Source organism: Cotesia glomerata, linkage group LG5, assembly GCF_020080835.1.
Source record: "Cotesia glomerata isolate CgM1 linkage group LG5, MPM_Cglom_v2.3, whole genome shotgun sequence".
Taxonomy (NCBI): Eukaryota; Metazoa; Arthropoda; class Insecta; order Hymenoptera; family Braconidae; genus Cotesia; species Cotesia glomerata.
In genome coordinates, this window is record NC_058162.1 from 343749 (window position 1) to 364107 (window position 20359).

The 20359-nt window shown below is 29.9% G+C and overlaps 1 protein-coding gene across 2 annotated transcripts; it reads right to left on the reverse strand.

Moving 5' to 3' along the window:
* Positions 1 to 625: 625 nt before the first annotated feature.
* LOC123264763 lies at positions 626 to 19980 on the reverse strand. 2 transcript variants are annotated; one of them, XM_044728215.1, is made up of 4 exons: positions 19488 to 19970; positions 2146 to 2338; positions 1938 to 2082; positions 626 to 1203 (listed from the first exon to the last, which is right to left on the reverse strand). In XM_044728215.1, the coding sequence occupies exons 2-4, from the start codon at positions 2335 to 2337 to the stop codon at positions 947 to 949; spliced, it is 594 nt and encodes a 197-aa protein (XP_044584150.1). In that variant the 5' UTR covers position 2338; positions 19488 to 19970; the 3' UTR covers positions 626 to 946. The 2 variants fall into 2 exon arrangements, with proteins under 2 accessions (XP_044584150.1, XP_044584149.1); XM_044728214.1 differs by lacking the exons at positions 626 to 1203; positions 1938 to 2082; positions 2146 to 2338 and adding an exon at positions 6604 to 9468 and having other exon boundaries at positions 19488 to 19980.
* Between the last annotated feature and the right edge of the window lie 379 nt (positions 19981 to 20359).

Sequence of the window (20359 nt, forward strand, 5' to 3'; positions counted from 1 at the left end):
GTTATCGTTAAATATTTTTTCAAAAAGAACAAAGTACCGAGAAAAAATTGAACCTTCAAAACGACAAAACGTCAATAGTATTCCCATAAATTTTTCACACCCATTTATTCTGGTTCGGAACCAATCTCGCGCATGCGCAGGCTCTGTTACGTTAATTTATTCCACACTAAAACCTTCAATAAACTGAACGGAAATAAATAATTTAAAAAATATCAACGGTCATTAAAATTTCTACAAGTTACAATATTTATACATTGTTAAATTTTTATTATAAAAAAAGTGCTCGGTAATCGAACATCGATAATAGGAACTCAATATTTGATTTATAATTTTTAAAAACGAACTTTAAAATTTAAACTTACGCGCCATTTTTATCGACTATTATTTATTTAATATTATTTGAACTCTCATCAATATATATAATATATATTTATATATTTAGAATACAGACAAATAAAATACCACACTCTGCAAAGAATACATAAATATATTCATATATATATAACATATCAATATTATTTATAATTTATAGGTGTATAGAAAGTTATAAAAGTTAAAAGAAACGACGCGACGCCGTTTTATATATTTTAATTTAAATTTAGCCAGTCTGCTGTCTTTAAATATTTCTCATGCCTTTAATAATTTATTTATCAGCTGTTTTTTTTATCTTATTTATCCCTTTTTTTTTTTTTTTTTTTTTGTTCTTATCTGTTTTCTCGTAAATATTTTGAACACTCGCTAAAATTCAGTTTTTAAATTGTAGAATTCAATTGAAGAGCTTAAGTACAAGCTTTTTGGTGGTCTATTATAAAACTGAGTACAATTTTACGTTAGTATTACCCGTGATTGCAGTGAGGACATTTTTCAAAAACAAAACCAACAATTTTTCGACCAATGAGTTGATTAATGATTAAAAGGAAGTACTGATTGTGAGTTAGGAAGTAACTTAGGCTTTTTCGACGTCGGAGCTTTGGGACGAACGCTTTTCTTTGTGGTTTCCGTGGTGACGGTGATGTTGATGGTGGTGGATCATTTGCTCGGTCTCTGGGGGATTTTCGTGTCCTACCAACAAGTCGAGAGTCCCTTTCGCGACTGACGATTGATCTGCTGTACTGGGAGGCGGTAATGGCGTCGCCACTGGAGAATCTGTTGGTAAAGGCATGCAGTGCAGGACGTAACACCTCACGCCGGCGAGAATGATCCCTGGGGAAAGTTCAAATTTTATTTTTCATCTTTTTCACGTGACCGTCACAAATTTATCGATATCTAATTACATCTTTCTATAAATTATTAACCAAATATAATTTTAAAATTAAAATTCATTCTCGATAATTTGTGGCGGTCAAAAGAGGGTAAATGCCCTGATAGCCATTTCATACTATAACTTTCAGATAACCTAATGCCGCGAATTATAGATAACTTGACGAAAAGTAGCTGACAATAAGTTTTATCTACAAGTTATCGTAAAGTTATGGTCAACTTTACTTCAACGAATGTATTGAAACAATTGCCGTTAAGTTACCGAAATTTTCTATTTAAGTTGATTATAAGCTTATAGATAACTTTATTAATTTTTCTCAACCGTGATTTTTATAATTCTTCTAACCCGTTATCACCTAACTATCCGAAGACGAATTGTCTCAAATTGTTAGTGAAGATGGAAATTTCCATCCACTTGAATTAGATTTATAGTAGCATAAAAATGACCGAAAAGGTGATAACGGGTTAGAAGACTTATAGATAACTTGTTTTTAAATATCGGCACTATCTTATTGTCAACTTGTATATAAGGATGAGCATTTATAGACTTGACGTTAACTTAACGATAACTTTTCGGTAAATTTATCTACAAGAACTTATAGTATGAGGTGGTGGCTATCAGGGTGACTCTTAAAATTTATAAAATTTCATTAGTTATAGTTGAGGAGTGATCTTACCTAAAATGAGTATGGTAGCGCCAGCTATCAGCAGTATGAGCCTGTGGTCTGTGGTCGTTGCTCCGGGCGCCAGTTGAACTAGACCAACTACCAAGACTATGGCGCCCAATAGTAAGCAAATTACCACTGCATGAAGCCCCGATATCTGAGATCAGGATTAATTAATTAATAATATTAGTTATTAAATTAATAATCCGTAAAAAAATACCTTGCCACAGAGATAGAGCTCCGGGAGAGGATCAAGATGGCTATTTTGTCCATGAGGGCTGGGAGTCGGCGGAGAACCTTGGAGAGGAGGCAGCCATTGTCCGCCGAGATATAGCTGGCTCGGACGTTTCAACCTTTTCTCTTGTCTCCTGCGTTCATGGCGTACAGCCACCGCTGGCATTGCTCCAATCATCCTGAAATTAAACCAAAACATGAATATTTTCGAATGAAAATATTTTTTATTTTTTATCATGATCTGTCTGACATTTGACGAAGATAATGATCATTGCTTTTTGCTTCTGCTTCTGCCGGGTAATGGCAATGATACAATGCTGTGATGCAACGTTTGGTTATTTCTGCGAGTACAGGTTCGTGAACTAACGCGCTGTGAACTTTAGTGACCTCGAATGACCCCGCGCGGTCGATACGTCACTATAATCCCGCTCCCGCCACCCACCAGCTTGGTGCTTGGTTCCAGACCCGCGTACAGCCAGCTCAGTCCCTCAGGCAAAGACCTCCGAGCTATCTGTCCCATGGATTCTATGGTGTTTCTATGATATCCAGTTTCCAGTATTCACACTACACTGCCTTTATAAAATCAAGGGTAAAAGGATTTTAAAAGACTAGGCTTCGCTATCAGGGCTTTTTAATACTAATGATTATGATAATAATAATAATAATAATAATAATAATGTTGCTGTACGCCGGCGTGCATTTTTTTCCTTGTCATTTATCATACTGCACAGTAAAAAATTTTTCGTCATTGTGTAGAGTGTTAAAATTTGTGTGTTGAATATTACACTCTAGTGTGTAAAATTTAACATTCTAGTGTGTTAAACCATTAAATCAACACATGAGAATGTTAAATTTTACACACTAGAGTGTACTTAATATTCAACACACAAATTTTAACACTCTACACGATGACGTAAAATTTTTTACTGTGTGAATTATCATTGGACTAATTACTAGAGTAACTTTCAGAACATTACTCTTTTTTTTTTAGCTGATAATAAAAGAATTGAAATTTTTTTTTTTCAATAAAAAAGTTTAAATAAATTGAAATTGTTGCTTAAATTAATGGATTCTCGAGTATCGAGGCTAGTTCCAAAAGTAATTAAATATTTTAATTTCATTTTAACGTAATTATCAAAACTAAATTCTAAGCTGCAATCAATCCTTTGTTGTTTATAAATTCGAAAAAGTTAATTTTGTAGTTTTAAAATGGTCGCCCTTTTTTTTATTCGCTCAATAAATTCCTCTCTGAAATTCTCTGGACTTTAAAACTTTCCAGCTAAAATTAAACAAGCCTCGCTTATTTTACATTTTAAACAATACAAACAACTATATTAAAATAAAAAAAGAGTTTTGTTATTAATGTTTATTGTCGAGATTGCAATTACTAAAATACGAAGGAATAAGCAATTGATAATTGACGCTTTAAATTGAAAAAGTTTGAAAATTAATAAGTACTCTCGTTTATTATTTTACTTTTTCAATATAAATAATACTTCAGCAGTTACAATTACAGATGTTGCCTGGATTTATTTTTCTCGAGTAGTAAAATATGAATTTTAAAAACATTATGCATAAATTAATACAATTTAAAGCTTTATTGAGATCAAAAGCTCGTAATACCGCTTTTTCTGGTCTGGAAAATATTCAAGACTTCTCCAACCGTTGCAATAAGTGGTGAAATAATCTTAATGGAAAATTATTCCATCTTTATATTTTATTTTAATAATATTTTGGACGTACTTTCAAAAAGTAATTATTGTAATAAAGCGTTGAGATTAAATTAATAGCAGAATAAACAAAATACAAACTCAAACAGTGGGTGAATGCGAAGCCCAAGTCTAATGAAGATTAAACTTATAAGTCTGGAAATTATAATTCAAATGAAGCTTTCTTCTTACACCAATAACTTGCTTTATTTACATAAGGAATTATTTTCAGAGCGAACGGTTTGATCCTACTTTGAATTAGTACAATGCTGGGGTTTGTTCTACTAATAAGTCTTTTATTGTCACTGTTAACTTCAACATAAGGTTCGCTTTAAACAAAATTAATTCTTCTTTTAATTTTACTTGCTCAAAGAAAAAAAAATATCTTTGCTCATTCAAAAAACTGCAAACAATAATTAAATATAAAATTATTATTTTCTATTAATAAAATAACTTGAAGGAGAATTATTAAATTTATCACAAATTTCGCTCATGTAATTGAATAGAGAACAAGTAATATAATATTTTATCGAAAACTCAGAGCGTGATACTAATAACAAAATTAAATTTACTATTTCGGTCGGCACAATAATGATCTATTCACCCCAATCGGAAATTAAAGTCATTCATTGTTTTAAAAATATTTTAGATATTATTTAATTCAATTTATAATTTCTAAAAATTCAGGACGGCAAAAGTGAATCACTAGGTTATTGATTTTTTTATAAATATAAAAATTAACGGCTGCAGATCCTTTTTATTTAAGTATTGCGTGACTGAGAATGTTAAAACAAAATGCTAAGGACTAAGGTGTCTTATTAAAAAGGGCATTATTGCTCCACACTGCCATGTGTTACTAGAATTACATAAATTTTCCTCCATGCCATTCTTTGTCAAGAGCTTATACTTTTGTTGGAAAATTTATTGAGTGTATATATTATAATTAAAATCAATTTATTTCTGAAGGATAAGTTTAAATTCAGCAGATTTTTTCGTTTCATTCTAATTGAATTGTCCGGATTCAAATTTAACATTTCTATGAGTGAAGTCGGATTAAATTTTTTTTTTTTTTTTTTATCTAAAATTAGGAGATTCAAACGAAACTTAGACCGAAATAAAATTGACTCGAAGGAGGGAAATAAGGGTTTTTTATATTGAAAAAAATTTCAATAAAAATTCTGAAGAAAATAAGTATTGTAAAAATAAATTGGATAAATTTATATAGGATAGATTTGCATTTGAATTGTTGACTCAATATATTTTTCAAGAATATGTATTAATAATGATATTGGCAAAATATAACACGGGATTCAATCACTTAAAGCTTCTGTCTGTAAAATCAAGTGGGGCTTGAGGTAATCAATTCTTCGTATTGGAGAAACTGTTGTTGTGTTTCTTAGTAGAAAAATAAAATTCTCAGAGAAATCTCTTATCGTTAAATTTAAGGAGCATTGTAGTTTCTCATCTCTTCAATATCAAAAATATTTAACCGTCTCAAAATTTTACCTTTTGAAAAGTTTTTGTGATTGCTGTAAATATTTAATATAATATTAATAAAATAATTGAAAAATATTTAAGGAGCGTTAATAAAGTTTATTCTCGAAAATTCGTGCGTCAAATATTTAAGTGATAGAATAAAGTTGAATACAATAAGAAAGCTTATTAGAAATATTAATAAATTACTATTACAATTACAATATTACAATATTAATTATTAATATAATAACATGTAAATTTTGAGATTATAAATAACTATTACGTTATTATTTATTAATTATTATGTTTATTAAATTAGCCAAGATTCATTATATGTTGTTAGTTTTGTTACTTTTGTGTAACTTAGAGCTATTTTCCCGATAAATCGTCACCTTTCTGCTCATGCTTAAACTTCTAAATTACTTCACTTAATAATTATTAAATTAAAAATTAAACATTATATGCATACAAGTATATCACGCAAGATTTTTTTTCATAAATATTAAATAATTGGTTTCATTCACATCACATTTTCAAATAAACATTGCTGAGCTGACGACTCTGTTTTGATACCGAGATAATTTTATAAAATAATTCCATTAAATTTTTTGTTTATTTTAAATTTTTAAATGATATTATTTTGAATTGCTTTTATATTTTTTCATCCAATTAATTAAATAAAAAATAATAAATTTAATGGTAAAAAATTAATTATTGCAATTAAAATTAACAAATAATTAGTTTTTTGTCAACTCAGAGATATTTATTAGAATTTCTTCGCATAAATACTTAAATATGTATATACCGGAGTGTTCCCGAAATTCAGGTCATGCGCTTAATTAAATTTCGATTTTAAAAAAGGTAATTAATTAAAGATCCAAAATGTTCGCGTTTAGACATTTCGCAGAGACTTAATAATATTAATAGAAGTATTAAAAGTGTTGGATAATAAATGGAGTGACGTAAATGAAATAAAATTATAAAAAAGGCACTTTAAAGAAATTAAAGATCTGAAAAGTTCATTTTTAACTGACAGCTCTTTCCTTTATGCAGAATTCAGATAAAATTGCCTTTTTATGCATTTCAAATGCAAGCGCATGTATTATGTCCCTTTTTTCTATTCATGTGTATGTTACACCTATGTGCGTAATATTTTATAATAATAACAATAATAAAAAATAATAATTTTTTTATAGAATGAGATTGTTTGAAGGATTTCACTTAGCTTGTATATGTGAATCGATTTATTTTTTTTTTAGATCACAGAATAGTAGCGCCCGAGCACAATTTTATTTCTTCGAGAAATTCTCAGGAACAATATAAATTTTATTTAACAAAAAAAAAATTTTAATTTGATTTAAGAGGAATTGAAAAAAAAAAATTATCCAGCATTATTCAGTTGAATATTCCATTGAAAATCATGATTGCCTAAAAAGTAAACGTCCGTGTTTCATCCCTTCCCTTTATTGACATCAATACCAAGTACTTTATCTGTAATCTTAATAAAAAGTTTTCTTGATAGAATTTTTTATTCGAAAATTAAAATTGATATCAGAACATCTGCATAAATTTATTTAACTAAAATAAAACAAAAAAATAATAATAAAAAGTTTCGGAGAATTTCTCAAATGCTTAAGCTATAACGCAAAATAATTCGAGGTATTAAAAATTGGAATGTACTTTTAATAATATCAATTCACTAGCTTAAATATTATTAAACGTGTATACTTATATTATATATAATAAAAGATTGTAAATAATTTATAATTTTTATCTTCTATGATCTAATATAATATATATATAAATGATAAATAATAGATGTATATATTTCTGAGCAGACTTGCGTAATCCAAATAATTATTAGACTTTGTTAATCGATCCCGGCTATTTATTCGGAGGACGAGACAGGTAAATAATTATTTAAATCCATTCGACATCGATGTAAAATCTGTGTAAAGATGAATTTTATAAACGAGTATATATTTGGCTTATTGGTATTATAATTATAATAATAAATTAACCTATAATTGTATATTTAATATTCAATATACTTATATATAAAGAATTTATTATTTAAAAAATGCGATTGCAAGTTGCAAGTGATATTTTTAATAGCTTCGTATTTTCATATATTTTATTAGATAATGTTGCCGGTGATAATTTTGCAACATTTGCCTTGGTCCGTCAATCACGTCTGTATTTAATAAATCGTTTTCGTATATTTATTATTATTATCGGTTACGATATATATAATAGATGTATTGATTTTTATCTGTACTCTGCTGAAAATATAAGCGAATATTATTTATGTATATAATGTTCTTTTTATATATCTCTCTGAATTACTTGTATCGACGATATGTCACTGATGATCAATGAGCTCTTATATTACTTTAGATCTTTTACAGAATACGCGCAAGCAACAAAATACTGACATTGATTAACTTTTATAAAAATTGAAGTTATTATTTATGTAACTAGAAATTTTGATTGTAATTTTAATTAATTAGAGATTGTAATTTCTAAAATTTTATAATTTTTCGTTTTTTAATTAATAATATCCGTGAAAAAATTTTATGGTATTAAACTTAACTCTCTTGCAGTGAGACGATTCAGTGGCCATGCGCCATCTGTTGGAGATTTTTAATACCATTTTATCAAACACAATATATCAAGCCATACATATCATGACCATCAAAAAAGACAAACCATATCAAAAAATTTCTTCACAGATAATTAATTTAATTACTTCTATAAAAAAACTACCAAATTACTTGAATTATCTCGGCGTAATTGCTAATAGTCGTTGATCCTCTGAGAACTAAATTGGCAATCAAAGTAATAATCAACTAACTAACTATAACCGCGAACTATCATTAGTATTAAAAATATTAATTACGTGTACAATTAACTAAACCCTACAGGTGCAATTATCGATAAATGATTGAACTCTCGCTAAAATATCAAAGTATAAAGATTAACAATAACTATACATATAATAATAATAATAATAATAATAATAGTAATAATAACTACAATAAACAACCGAGCATAAATAATCTTTAGACAAAAACAATAATAATAATTTGGTGTTCGCAATCAACATCTTTGTAATTCACTATCCTTACCTATCATAACTACCAATCAAAATCCTTTTTTATAACTAAAATAACCTTTTCCGTGGTGCTTATTAAGACCCTTAAACAATTAATTAGTGAATTAATTAATTCCTAGCAGAAACGTAAATCGGAGGATGCTCGTCGTGATGGTGATAATTGTGGTTGTGTTGGGGAGTGTGAGTGCCATTATGCTTAGAGTGTCGAGAATTATTGCGCAGTAGCTCTCTAGTTTCGCTAGGCGACCCCGGACTGAGACTGTTGGTAGTCGAGGTCTCCAGCCTGTCGCTGATGATCTCCTCCTCGGTGATCTGCTCCAAAAAGAGTGGCGGCTGGACCGAGTGGTCCCCATTCGCAACTGGAGGTGGAGAGTACGCGGGAGGAGGACTTCTGGGGGGAGAACTGGTGGTTTTTTCGCTTTGCAGCTCGATCGAGCTGAGGGAGGTCATTTTCTTGAGCTGCTTCGCTTTCCTGGCATGTCTGGTGGTGAGTCCTCCGGTCTCTACGTCCCTCTCGAGTCTGTGGCCGGACCTGGACCTGGTGAGTTGTCTCTGGACGTACTCCTCTAGGTCGTCTTCTTCCCGCTTAGCAATTACGCGATTCAAGACGATCAGGAAAATTCCGACGACAACTGCAAAGAGCCCGGTGGCGACCAGCTCGTTCCACCAGCCACCGGAGCCTTTGGAGCTCCAGGTCGCCAGGTCACCTGGGAGGAGTCCGCTGCCCAGGAGGAAGCCTCCCAGGACGAGGAAGACCACCCCGATATGGAGCATCCCAATGGAGGTGACCACCTTGGAGTCGACCATCCCCTGGCCGGCGTGGTGTTGCTGGATTACATGACGGTGTCGGTGGTGCCGGTCCAAGGACCCCGTCGAGGCTCTAGGAGACGTCAGGCCGCTTTCCCCGGATTGCGCGCTGTAGCGGCGCTCGCGGGCTCGTCGCTGCTCATCTCGCCGGTTTCTTTGACGCTTGATGGCCAGCGCCGAGTGCAATCCAACCGCGTGCATCCTGCAACACCGCAAACAATACCTTGCTCAGTAACCACTTTTTATTATTCAGTTATTTTTATAAATTTTTTTATATCGGGACTGAGTAGTTTGTTATTTTTTACGTTGCAGGATGCATCGTTGGAATTCAGTTTTAGAGATTACAGATTATAGATTATATTTATATTTTATACGAATGTTGTATTCTCTGTTATCTTCTATGGAAGCTTTTAGATAGTCTCCTTGATGCTCTGGGATTTGGTTCTTAAAAACTCGTTTTAGTGAGCTCAAACGTTTGTTGTTGTATTGAATTGTGACAGTTTTTTTTAAAAAATAAAAAAAATAATAAGCTTTGTCGTGTTGATAAATGATGTTTGAGGTTTATAAAGAAATTAATATATAATACATCAACAGTTATTAAATTCCTCACTCAGTGTACAAGAAAATGAAACACAGGGCCAGAAATATCTTCAAATTAAATCGTAATCATAATGAAATCATAAAACAATGAACCATTCATTTACAGCTAACGGCGTGTCATACTTTAAACAAAGGGGATGAAATTAGATAGCACTTTCATCGAATGATACTAAACTTATCTCCCTCAGTAAATACAAGCAGAATGATACCATTGAGATTGTCTAGACGTATTTGTGTTATATTTAATCGATTTCAAATTTGACCTTTATTTCCTCTCGATAATTTTTCTTATTATTTTATTTAATTATGTGCTGTTGTTATTTGCCTGCACATTACTGTACAGTATTATATAGAGTTTCAACATAAAAGAGAGCAGTCGGTTGTTTAGAAAGAGATAGAGAAATAAAATGGAGTGGTGAGAACGCGCTATGTCGCCCTATTTATTCCTCAGCATAGTCCAGAGCCACGTACAACATACTTTATAGCACATACACTGCGGTATAGTATAGTAGACTATTATACAGCTTTCATCCTATCATCTTAACCCCGACTTATTTGCTATCGACCCACGAGACTTGGCTTTTTTCTCGCATGCCATTAATTTTTTTATTAAGAAATAACCAGTGGTTGCCCAGAACGCAGTATGTAATAAACCAAACATTAGCTTTATAGTGTCAGTTTATAAAATTTTAGTAGCTCTATATAATATGTATCGTTGCATATATTTGGACTCTCTTATGATTTCCGTTTTGGAAATTTCTTTTCAATCAGCTTCAACTCTATTATAATATAATATATGCCAATAGTTCAACGCAGCAATTGAACTACTTTCGCGCTAATCAATACATACACATAAATACGGAACAATTATCCGAACATCTAAAACGTAGCTTTAAAAGCCCAATTATGTGACTATCGACGTGAATATGGAAATTTAATGCACACCAGAAAGACAATAGGGTACTCGTGGTCACATAAAAGCTCAACCCACTTTTCTATTCAGAAAATAGAAAAAAATACATCGAATATCGTTTATGCGGAACTTGGTGACTTTTTTGCTGAATGATATTATTTTGTAAAAGTCATATAATGGAAATTTACTGGTTCTATACGATAGTATTGTATTATATGGGGAAAAAAAAAAAAAAAACCCGATTGAACGTGATATTAGCCGTGTAATTGGAAAATCAATTTCAAGTATGTGGGATGAATAAAAATTGAGGAAAAAAAATTGGATTCGGATAAAGTTTTAGAATAAATGAGGAATGTTTAATAATTTTTTGTTGACATTAAAAGATTTGAAACTATTTAAATGATTGAGTTTTTATAAATTCACGAAGAAATAAAAGTTTGAAATCCGTATAGACTTTATCTAAAATTTGGCCGGCTTAGAATACTCACATATATATTAATAATTCAAACATCTGTGTTTAACTTTCCGACAGCTCGAATAGATGTCAAGTTACATTAGCTATTGTACCAAACTTACAAATTTAGAGTAAGTTTTCATGACTATTGTCTGGATAGCACACAAATACAAGTACGAACTTATTATTCGAGGCTTGGCATTTCATCAGACTGCAACTGCAGACATAGTATATGTACAAGATCGTGTCCTACTAATTTCGAAATAAACAAACCCTTGGCATGCATGCACCGGAATACTAAATACTAAATGGTAGATCTAAATATCATTTCAAGAAAGCTTCCAACGTTTCCAAAAACAGTTTAGTCTAGCGAATAGAGACGGAAATCTAAACACAAATAAAAAATAAAACGAAGGACCTAAGTGAACAATATTTATCCTGGCAACAAAAGTATATAAATAATGTTGTTGTGATCTTTCGTGAACCGGTACGGTATAGAAACAATGATTATATACATTGGAGCCAGGTTGTGTTATACAGCGGCGATCAATAAGCTTCCTCCATGTCTGGTCTGACAGAACGCAAACGCAACGTGTGCACCTACCCTGGAGAATTTCATTCAAAACATCCATTTTACCGCGGGTTTTTATTTTACTAACCACGCAAGTCTTTATTATTCATTTTGGTCATTAATTATATCCTTGTTGATTAATTAAGGGCTTTTATTGAATTCCAAAAGTTAGGGTGGTAAATATTTTTTAAGAATGTTGAAAATTCTTTCTAATTATTCTATTTTTAATGCAGAATACACTGAAAAAATTAACATTGTCTTGAATTAAGCAGAAAAATTTTTAAATTTCGTAAAATATTAATTATTTGGAAATTTTTTGAATAAATAATTGGTAATAAAAACGGATTATTCATAAAGCCATAAACTGCCTCAGTTATTAAAGCAATTAAGGGTTTCCAAGCAGCATTAACTTTAAGCAGCATGTTGATAATACTCATGAGAGAATATTTCTCAGGGATCATTACATATACTTCACAATAAAGAGTACCCACCGGTAATAAGATGAAGCCCTGCATGAGTTACAAAGTAAAAAGAAAGAAAATAAATAAATAAAACTCTTCTATTTAGCTTTCAGATCTAACCTAGTTAAATCCAGCGGATTTTTCGTTGATTAAAATTTCAAATTATCAATTCTTTACTCTCATGATTATTATTGTTATTAGACTAACTACGTTAACTAGACATGAGCAAAGGAATAGTGAGTCAAAAAGCAAAAAAATATGTGAATTTATTACTCGTCCTCGAGTTTCAATAAAATTTATTTATACTATTTTTAATTCAGTTCCGAGTTTGCGATAATGAAAATTTTTTAATTATGAGAGCGCGGAAAATTATTCAATACACGGCAATTTATTTTCAGTTCAATAGTCATGCCATTTAGTAGATCCAATACTCGGGAACGTAATTATGAAAACAATTCTCTGTTGTGGAAAAATTATTACTCGTTTGACCACCAAAATTATTATTCGGCTGCCCAATTTTTGACAGAATTATTTTATCTAAGTTTTTTTAAGTTTGAAAACTGAGTATTGATCGGAAATAGTTTGGATAAATTGCTAAGCTTTAGAATGAATTAATCTTATTTTACAACAGATGGGGAAAGTTTTCTAGGTATTAGGAAAATTATTTATCTATCGAGGTAATATTATTAATGATATACAAGTCCAGTATACATTACAGAAGCGATTTTTCTTGGATTATTGAATCGTTTCTAAATCTCTTTTTAATCGCCGTGAAATTGTTCCACTTTTTTTTTTAAGAAAAAATAACATTAAAAATAATTCTTAGCTAATTAAAATTCAATAGCTTATAGATGTCGACCCATCGAGGAAATAGAATTAATGGTCATCCTGAGCATCTTTCTCAACCGGATGTTGTATTTACTATATCGAGGGTTACTTAGCATCTACCCTCTAGCACAGTATGAAGACAGACCCTTGAGTTCATCAATTCACTTATACTAATGAAATTTATCGGTCGGAAGAACCAGAACGTGATCGAGCCAATTTGATGTCCTGAGTAGTATATATTATTCGATAATTAATCTTTTGCACGAGCTGTATATTATTCTCGAGATCAGGCCTACTATATTCTGAAGCATTTCGTAATTTATATTAAATTCCGAATAGTTTTATTATTAAATTTGCTTCTATTGTGCTTAAAATGAATAAAATCAATGATTAACGATCAGCAATTGAGACCGCTATTATAATAATTAATCCGATTGGATAAATTGTCAAGAGATCTTTGCCGGTTTACCGAGCCGTGAACAGTAAATCAAGTGTCAAATACAAGTATTCCAACAAAAGCTTCTCTTTAGATACAGATACAGTAATATTGTTATTGGATTTTATTGTGTTCATTCAACCGAGTGAGACTTTAATTAGTTAATGATGAATGATTCCGTAAGAATAAGCATCAAATTTTATTATTATTATTAATATTTTAATAATAACTAGCAACTTTGCATTCACTATGTGATTTGAAATAAATAAAATTTTGCTTTATTAAATAATGACTTTTGTTAAATTGCACTGTATTTTCTTAACTATTGACGTTTTTAAAGATATAAGCTCATCCCGATGTTACACTCATCAAGAGCTTTCATTTGAGTACCCACATTCAATTTTGATATATTTTTTATATATACATATATATAATATATATTTTAAAAATATAAGCTCTTCCCGATGTTACATTCATCAAGAGCTTTCATTCGAGTACCCACATGCATTTTTGATATATTTTTCATACATACATATATATAATATATATAAATATATAAAATATATGAAAAATTGATGTGGGTACTCAAATGAAAGGTCTTGATGAGTGTAACATCGGGATGAGCTTATATCTTTAAAAATGTCAATAGTTCTCGAGATACAAGGTCATTTCTTAATTATGTATCTAGAGATAAAGTAAATTTCACTAAAAAACCCGATTTTATCATATGACTATCTTGGACACAAAATTTTTCTTATTCTCTTAATAATATATATATAATTATTGTTATTATTATCCAAATAGGATTATTGTACAAAATTAAATGTATTTATGACACAAATATGACCCTTGTTTGTCAACGATGAAATATATTATCGTTTATCCGGTTTATGAGCAGTATCACGAATATAAATACGGATAAAAGATAAAATAACAGTAATAAAAAAGATTGATACTCTGTGATAAATATATATCAGATGGAAAATGAAAATATGTGGAATGACATGAATTTTTTCATACCGAGGTTAATGTAAATGTAAATTTAATTGTAGATTAATCGTCTTTCTCCGATTTGAGAAAAGATATATTTATTAATTTCCATCGAACTTCGAACTTGAGTTAGTTTTCTGACGGAATTAGAGGTAACTCGAAGCGGTGTAATTTTAAAATTGCTAGGCGGCGTTGAGCTTGTCATTACAGACCGTAAATTAAAGGCGAAGGTTTGCTGATAATAATAATTATAACCACGAGAAGTTTGTCAGAATAAATATTTAAGTTTTTAATTCAACGTATGATATCGATTTGGCGGCTAATCTGTTTGGAGAGCTTTACTTTACTTTCTTGAAGGCTTCTGGATGCTGGGGAACTTTATTGATATTGTTAACTCAATTTAAAAGATTCTTTCTGTTAATGTAGTACTTACTGCTAGCATTTCAAGTAATTACATTATAAATTCATGCGATTCAACGATATTGTAATTTTTATACCGCAAACATTTTATTTCAGAGAGGCTTTTTAGAAATCAAATACTCGGTACGGCTTTATAGGCTGAAAATTCGAGAGAATCGATTATCAAGGGCAAGGGAAAGTGAGACTGAATGAGTCTCTAGAGGAAAAATCTTGATAGTGATTTATTTATTTATTTTTTGCTTCCAATTTTCGGTTGATATAAATTATTAATGTTTAAAAAAATTTTTTTAAATAATTCTAGAAAATTTAATTCATAGAGAAAAAAATTTTAAGTTTTTCTGATTAAATTATTTTGAATAAGTTTCTTTAAAAAAGAATTTTATTCAATAAATGCATAAAATTTTTTTCATGAATAAATGAAATATTTTACATACCGAAGAAAGCAAAATTCATAATATATATTACATATATTTTTCCCAAGAACTTACCGATTATATTATCTGAATTCATATACGTAATAAATTAGAATAAAAATTTAAACCAACTGAATATTTTTGTACGAAATGAAAAATTTTTTCCTAGCAAGTTTAATAATTTAAAAGCTAACATATCGATCTAGGTTTTAGGCTACTTATTACGAATTTACAAATTAAATTATTCCTCATCCGACAGAAAAAGAAATAATTGTTCATTCTTCGAACTTTAACATTAAAAATGCAGCCAATTATTTATGCTAATGTACTACAGTAGCTAGGAATAATTACATAAAGCTGTCATATATTGCGTGACAGAGGGTGTGGATTTTGTTGGCTCACAATTTGTTTAATATTAAAGAAATAAACAGTAATATTTTTCTCGCGTTTACATGACCTGAAAAAGTAACTTTATTTTCTTACACATCATTTATATCTTTTAAATATTCCAGCCTCGAGAATATCGGCCCTCAAATCGATTATACAACCAACCACCTGTTTAGTGACCTATTGTACAACCATTTTCCTCTCCAGGTTATATTGATCCTCAGTAGTTAGCATGTAAGATTAAAATTAACGAGGTAAAACAAGACATTTTTTATCTCCTCTCTTTTTATATTTTTTCATTTTTTTTTCTTTTGCCTCGAGATTTTATTTATTACCCTTAATTCGTTTGCAATAAGCTTTATTATATATATATGTATATATTGTACTTTACATTATTTTACAACGTGAAGGAATATTATTAAAAATTCATACGGGAGTTATCTTTTGTTTCCGAGTTCTTTTAGTACCAGAAATAATTTTTTGCTGTACAGAAAAGAAGAAAGCAAACTTTTTTTGTTTTATCACAAAGTTTCTTTTAATTTTTTAATTTTAAGTTCCAAGAGATGAAAAATTCTGTAATAATTTTCTATGAATATAAAAAACACATTATTATTTTTTTTATTGCTTAATTTTTGAAAAATTACACGTATGAACTATTGTAAAATAAAAACCTTCCTTGTACTTTTGAAAAATAGACGAAAACTTAATAACTAAGTCAAGTTGAAGTCTTGTTTACAAGTTAAAGACTTGTAGTTGAGAAACAATGAGTAAACTTTATTAACTGGTGATGCGAATAAAAAAAGTAAACTAATATAAAGAAAAAAAAAAAAAAAGATATTTCATCCGATTACATCCCGTGAACCCATAAATGGATTGAAACTTTTTTTGTTTCTCGTTTAATTAATAGCTCTCACTCAAACTTCAAACTTGGATTAGTTTTACATGAGTTGATTGATTTACTGCACTATATTCAAATTAAAATAAAACGAGTGACCGAATATTGAACTTTATAAATATGATACTAGTAAATTTCGCTACACATCACGAGTTATTTTTCATAATAAATACGTTGGTATCTAACCATATGGCGCAATATCTGGTCTGATTAGTTCTACTGAGCTGAGTTTATTTAAAACTTTTATAAAAATAAATTTTCAATCTCAAATAATCCGTTTTTCAAAACAGAGTTAGAGTTACAACCTCTGCGTTGGTTTATCAGAAAAAGTGTCGTAAGTTTTATCGGCAATATATCCCTGGATTCTCGAGCATCCCGGAAATAAATAACAGTTCCGTCCAGGAGTTGAGAGTAACAATAGAAGAAATGTTGGACGGTTGCCAATTTGTGAGTAATTAAAAAAACAATACCTTGAATTTCTCCTAAACTTGTACTACATAATATAATGATGACAGAATTAGTCATTTATCACTGACCACTATCATGCGGGTTGGAAATGTTTGTTAATATACTGTAATGCCGGTACTTTGTCTGATTAATGAAAGGTCAGTGACTAAACTTGTTTTTTTATTTTTATTTCCATATGGGGAAAATAAATCTTGTGAATTACGGTTGACCTACTGTCTTACTAAGAATAATTTCAAAAAAGCGTTTAGCATAAAGTCGTTGAGAAAATCAATAGCTTGAAGGGTCGAAATCACCCTGCAGTTTTACGGTAAAGAAATGCGCTGTATTTATTTATTCAACAAGTTTTTTAAAAAACTCACGAGAAAAAGAATTTAATTTTTTTATTTAATTTTTATTAAAAAAACGATATTTTTTATCTGTGTTTAAAAACTTATGTTACATATTACAGTACCACAATTTTAAGAATAATTCAACCCAAGATAAGGAAAAGTAAATTTATCAGCGTAGTTTTTGTCGACCGTAATTTTATCAAACTTTTTTTCCTTGTTATCAATCCATGAACGGAGCTCAAAATTTAGGGTAAAGCTCAGAGATAATGGAATTAAAAATGGGGCAGCTAAGCCCTAAGCCCCAGTGATAAATGCTTGTATCTTAATCTTTCTACGCCTCATCTGAATGTTATGACTAAGTAATGGACTCTGTTGAAGCTTAATTATGTTAACTGGCGGGTAGGATATATATTCAGATGTTCTCGGTCATTGTTATTCACTGGATCACTCACCCAGAGTTTTATTCTATTTTTTATTCTAAAAATTTCACAATAAATGTTTCACTTTTTCACTTCAAATGTGTTACATATTTATGTTCATGAATATTCTGCCCAGATTTTCAGACTATTTTATTTAAAAAATTCTTCATGTTTGATAGAAATCAAAAATTCAAATTTAAATCCAGCAACTTTTATTTAATTAAGCTAAGTTGTTTAAAAAAATATTCAAAGCTCATCGTTTTTTTTTTTTTTTTTTTTTTTCTAAAAAAGAAAAACACTCGACCTCTTTTCAATTGACACAACTTTAATTAAAATAAAATATTTTCCGTGGTAAAATAATCCTGAACTTGGGTACTTAACCGAATTTAGAATTTCGATATTGAAGTGAATGTTAAATTTACTATTGCACTTAATAGCAGAGCACTTATATCTACAATCAATATTAAATAACCCGAAGTGGTTTCATTTCGGTTTACTCTCATTTGCGTAAATATTATTATCATTATTATATATCACTATAATAATTAAAAATATCAAATTATTCGCAATAAAAAATATTAATAAAATTCTTTTTGAATTGAGTACTCGCAAGTACTTTTTAAACATATGTCAACGTTATAATTAGTAAATTGTCTCTCCAAAATTCCATTTTAGAAAATCTTTTATTTGTCACGAAAAAACAATTAGTTCAAAATTTATTATCAATTTAAAATCTAATAGAGGTATAATATTTTGGTTTGGATCATTCAAATAATTTATAATTAGACTATTGCTACATTAAAATGTTAAAAAATCATCTTCTAAAAAAACAAGTAGTTAGACCAATTGCTAATTAGACCGTCGATGTGTAAATTTTCTACATATGTGATTCTTAAAAATTAACAAAAATAAATCTATCATGTTAATATTCACTTTAAAGAGAATAATAAATTTTTAAAACAAAATTGCTATTATTATTATAATTACTATCATGAATAAATGAAATATCAAAGAGCCCTAATGTAATAAATACCATTAAGCACACGACAAAGTGTTATAATCTGACATATTTGCTAATAATAGTTTATGTTACCATGGCACAGTTATTATTCCCTTATTTCTTTACTCTCAACATCCTACATACTCGCGATAATGGTAATGGTAAATCATTTATTAATACACACGCATACTTTATACATAGACGTCCGTGCATTAACACACTCACTTTTATTTACATTGTCGGTCGTATACCGGGTACCCGCTAAATATCTACGCCGCAACTTCCAAGGACTCTTAGAGAAGATAGCAAGCCCTAATATAATATAATACAATTAAATCCAGCAAAACTAAGTCAGTCATTGACCGTCTACGTCTCGGTGTTTACATTTTCAAAACAATGATATATTAACAGGTCGCACCCTTGTTCACCAGCCCCGGAAGCTTTGCTAATTATCAGGGGGTTGGGGAGGGGGGGGGGTGAAAATAAAATAAAATAAACTATGAAAAAAAAATCAATACATAATTTTTTCGTCGGGTTTTTACTTTCGAATCATCATTGTTAATAATTTGTTAAAAATATCAGGAAATTATTAAAAAGGATTGTATGTAAATTATATATACATATATATTGATATTACCTGGCTGAATAGAAACCCTTTAAGTAAAAAAAAGTTATTCTTCGACGGCTTTGTGAATGTCAATCACGTTCTACTTGGCTGGCTCTTTCAAGCCATGGATTTTCCCGTTGCGTCAAACTGCTTTTATCGAGCTCACGTACCCGTAATCGTTTTTAAATATTATGTTTTATTTTATATATTGGTATATAAAAACACTGCTACCACTGGTTACTATTATTGTTATTATTATAATTAATTAATTACATTTATTATTAATTAATTAATTAATATTATTAACTATAACTATTACAACTACTTAATGAATTTGTAATAAATAATTATTATCTCAAAGTGGATGATAATAAATTACATGATCAGGCCGGCATGTTAAGATTTGTTGTTGTAATTTTTCTACCTACTACTAGATTTATTTTAAATGTTTACATCCGTAAGAACTCTACTCGATTGCTCGGACACGAGTAGGCGGTTATATGTGTATTGGAGCGGCGTACCCAGGACGAGGATAAAACTTTTATTGTGTTGGAGAGCTTTGCGCAAGCTCGTGCCGGTCCGTAGCTTCTCGGGAGCTTGACAAGCGCAGATAATTTTCACGACGCCCTCCAGGCTGATAGGTTAATGGGTTTCTAATTTTCGATTGTTACGGGTAATTTTTTACCAATTTTTGAGGTTTCTAAAAAACATGGCAATCAAGGAAAAAATAAAACACGAATAATTACAGTATAAAGTGTAAAATCGGTCCCGTTGTAATAAAAACTAGAACAATTACAGTTTGAAATAACATTTTTCAAAATTCAATTTTTGACTTTAATTTTCAGAGCTTTTAATGTAAATATTACATTTTACAATTTAATTCTTATAGAATCTTTAATAAT

Coding starts and splice junctions, on each gene's coding strand:
- LOC123264763 (XM_044728214.1), bottom strand. CDS start 9,467: ATGCACGCGGTTGGATTGCACTCGGCGCTGGCCATCAAGCGTCAAAGA.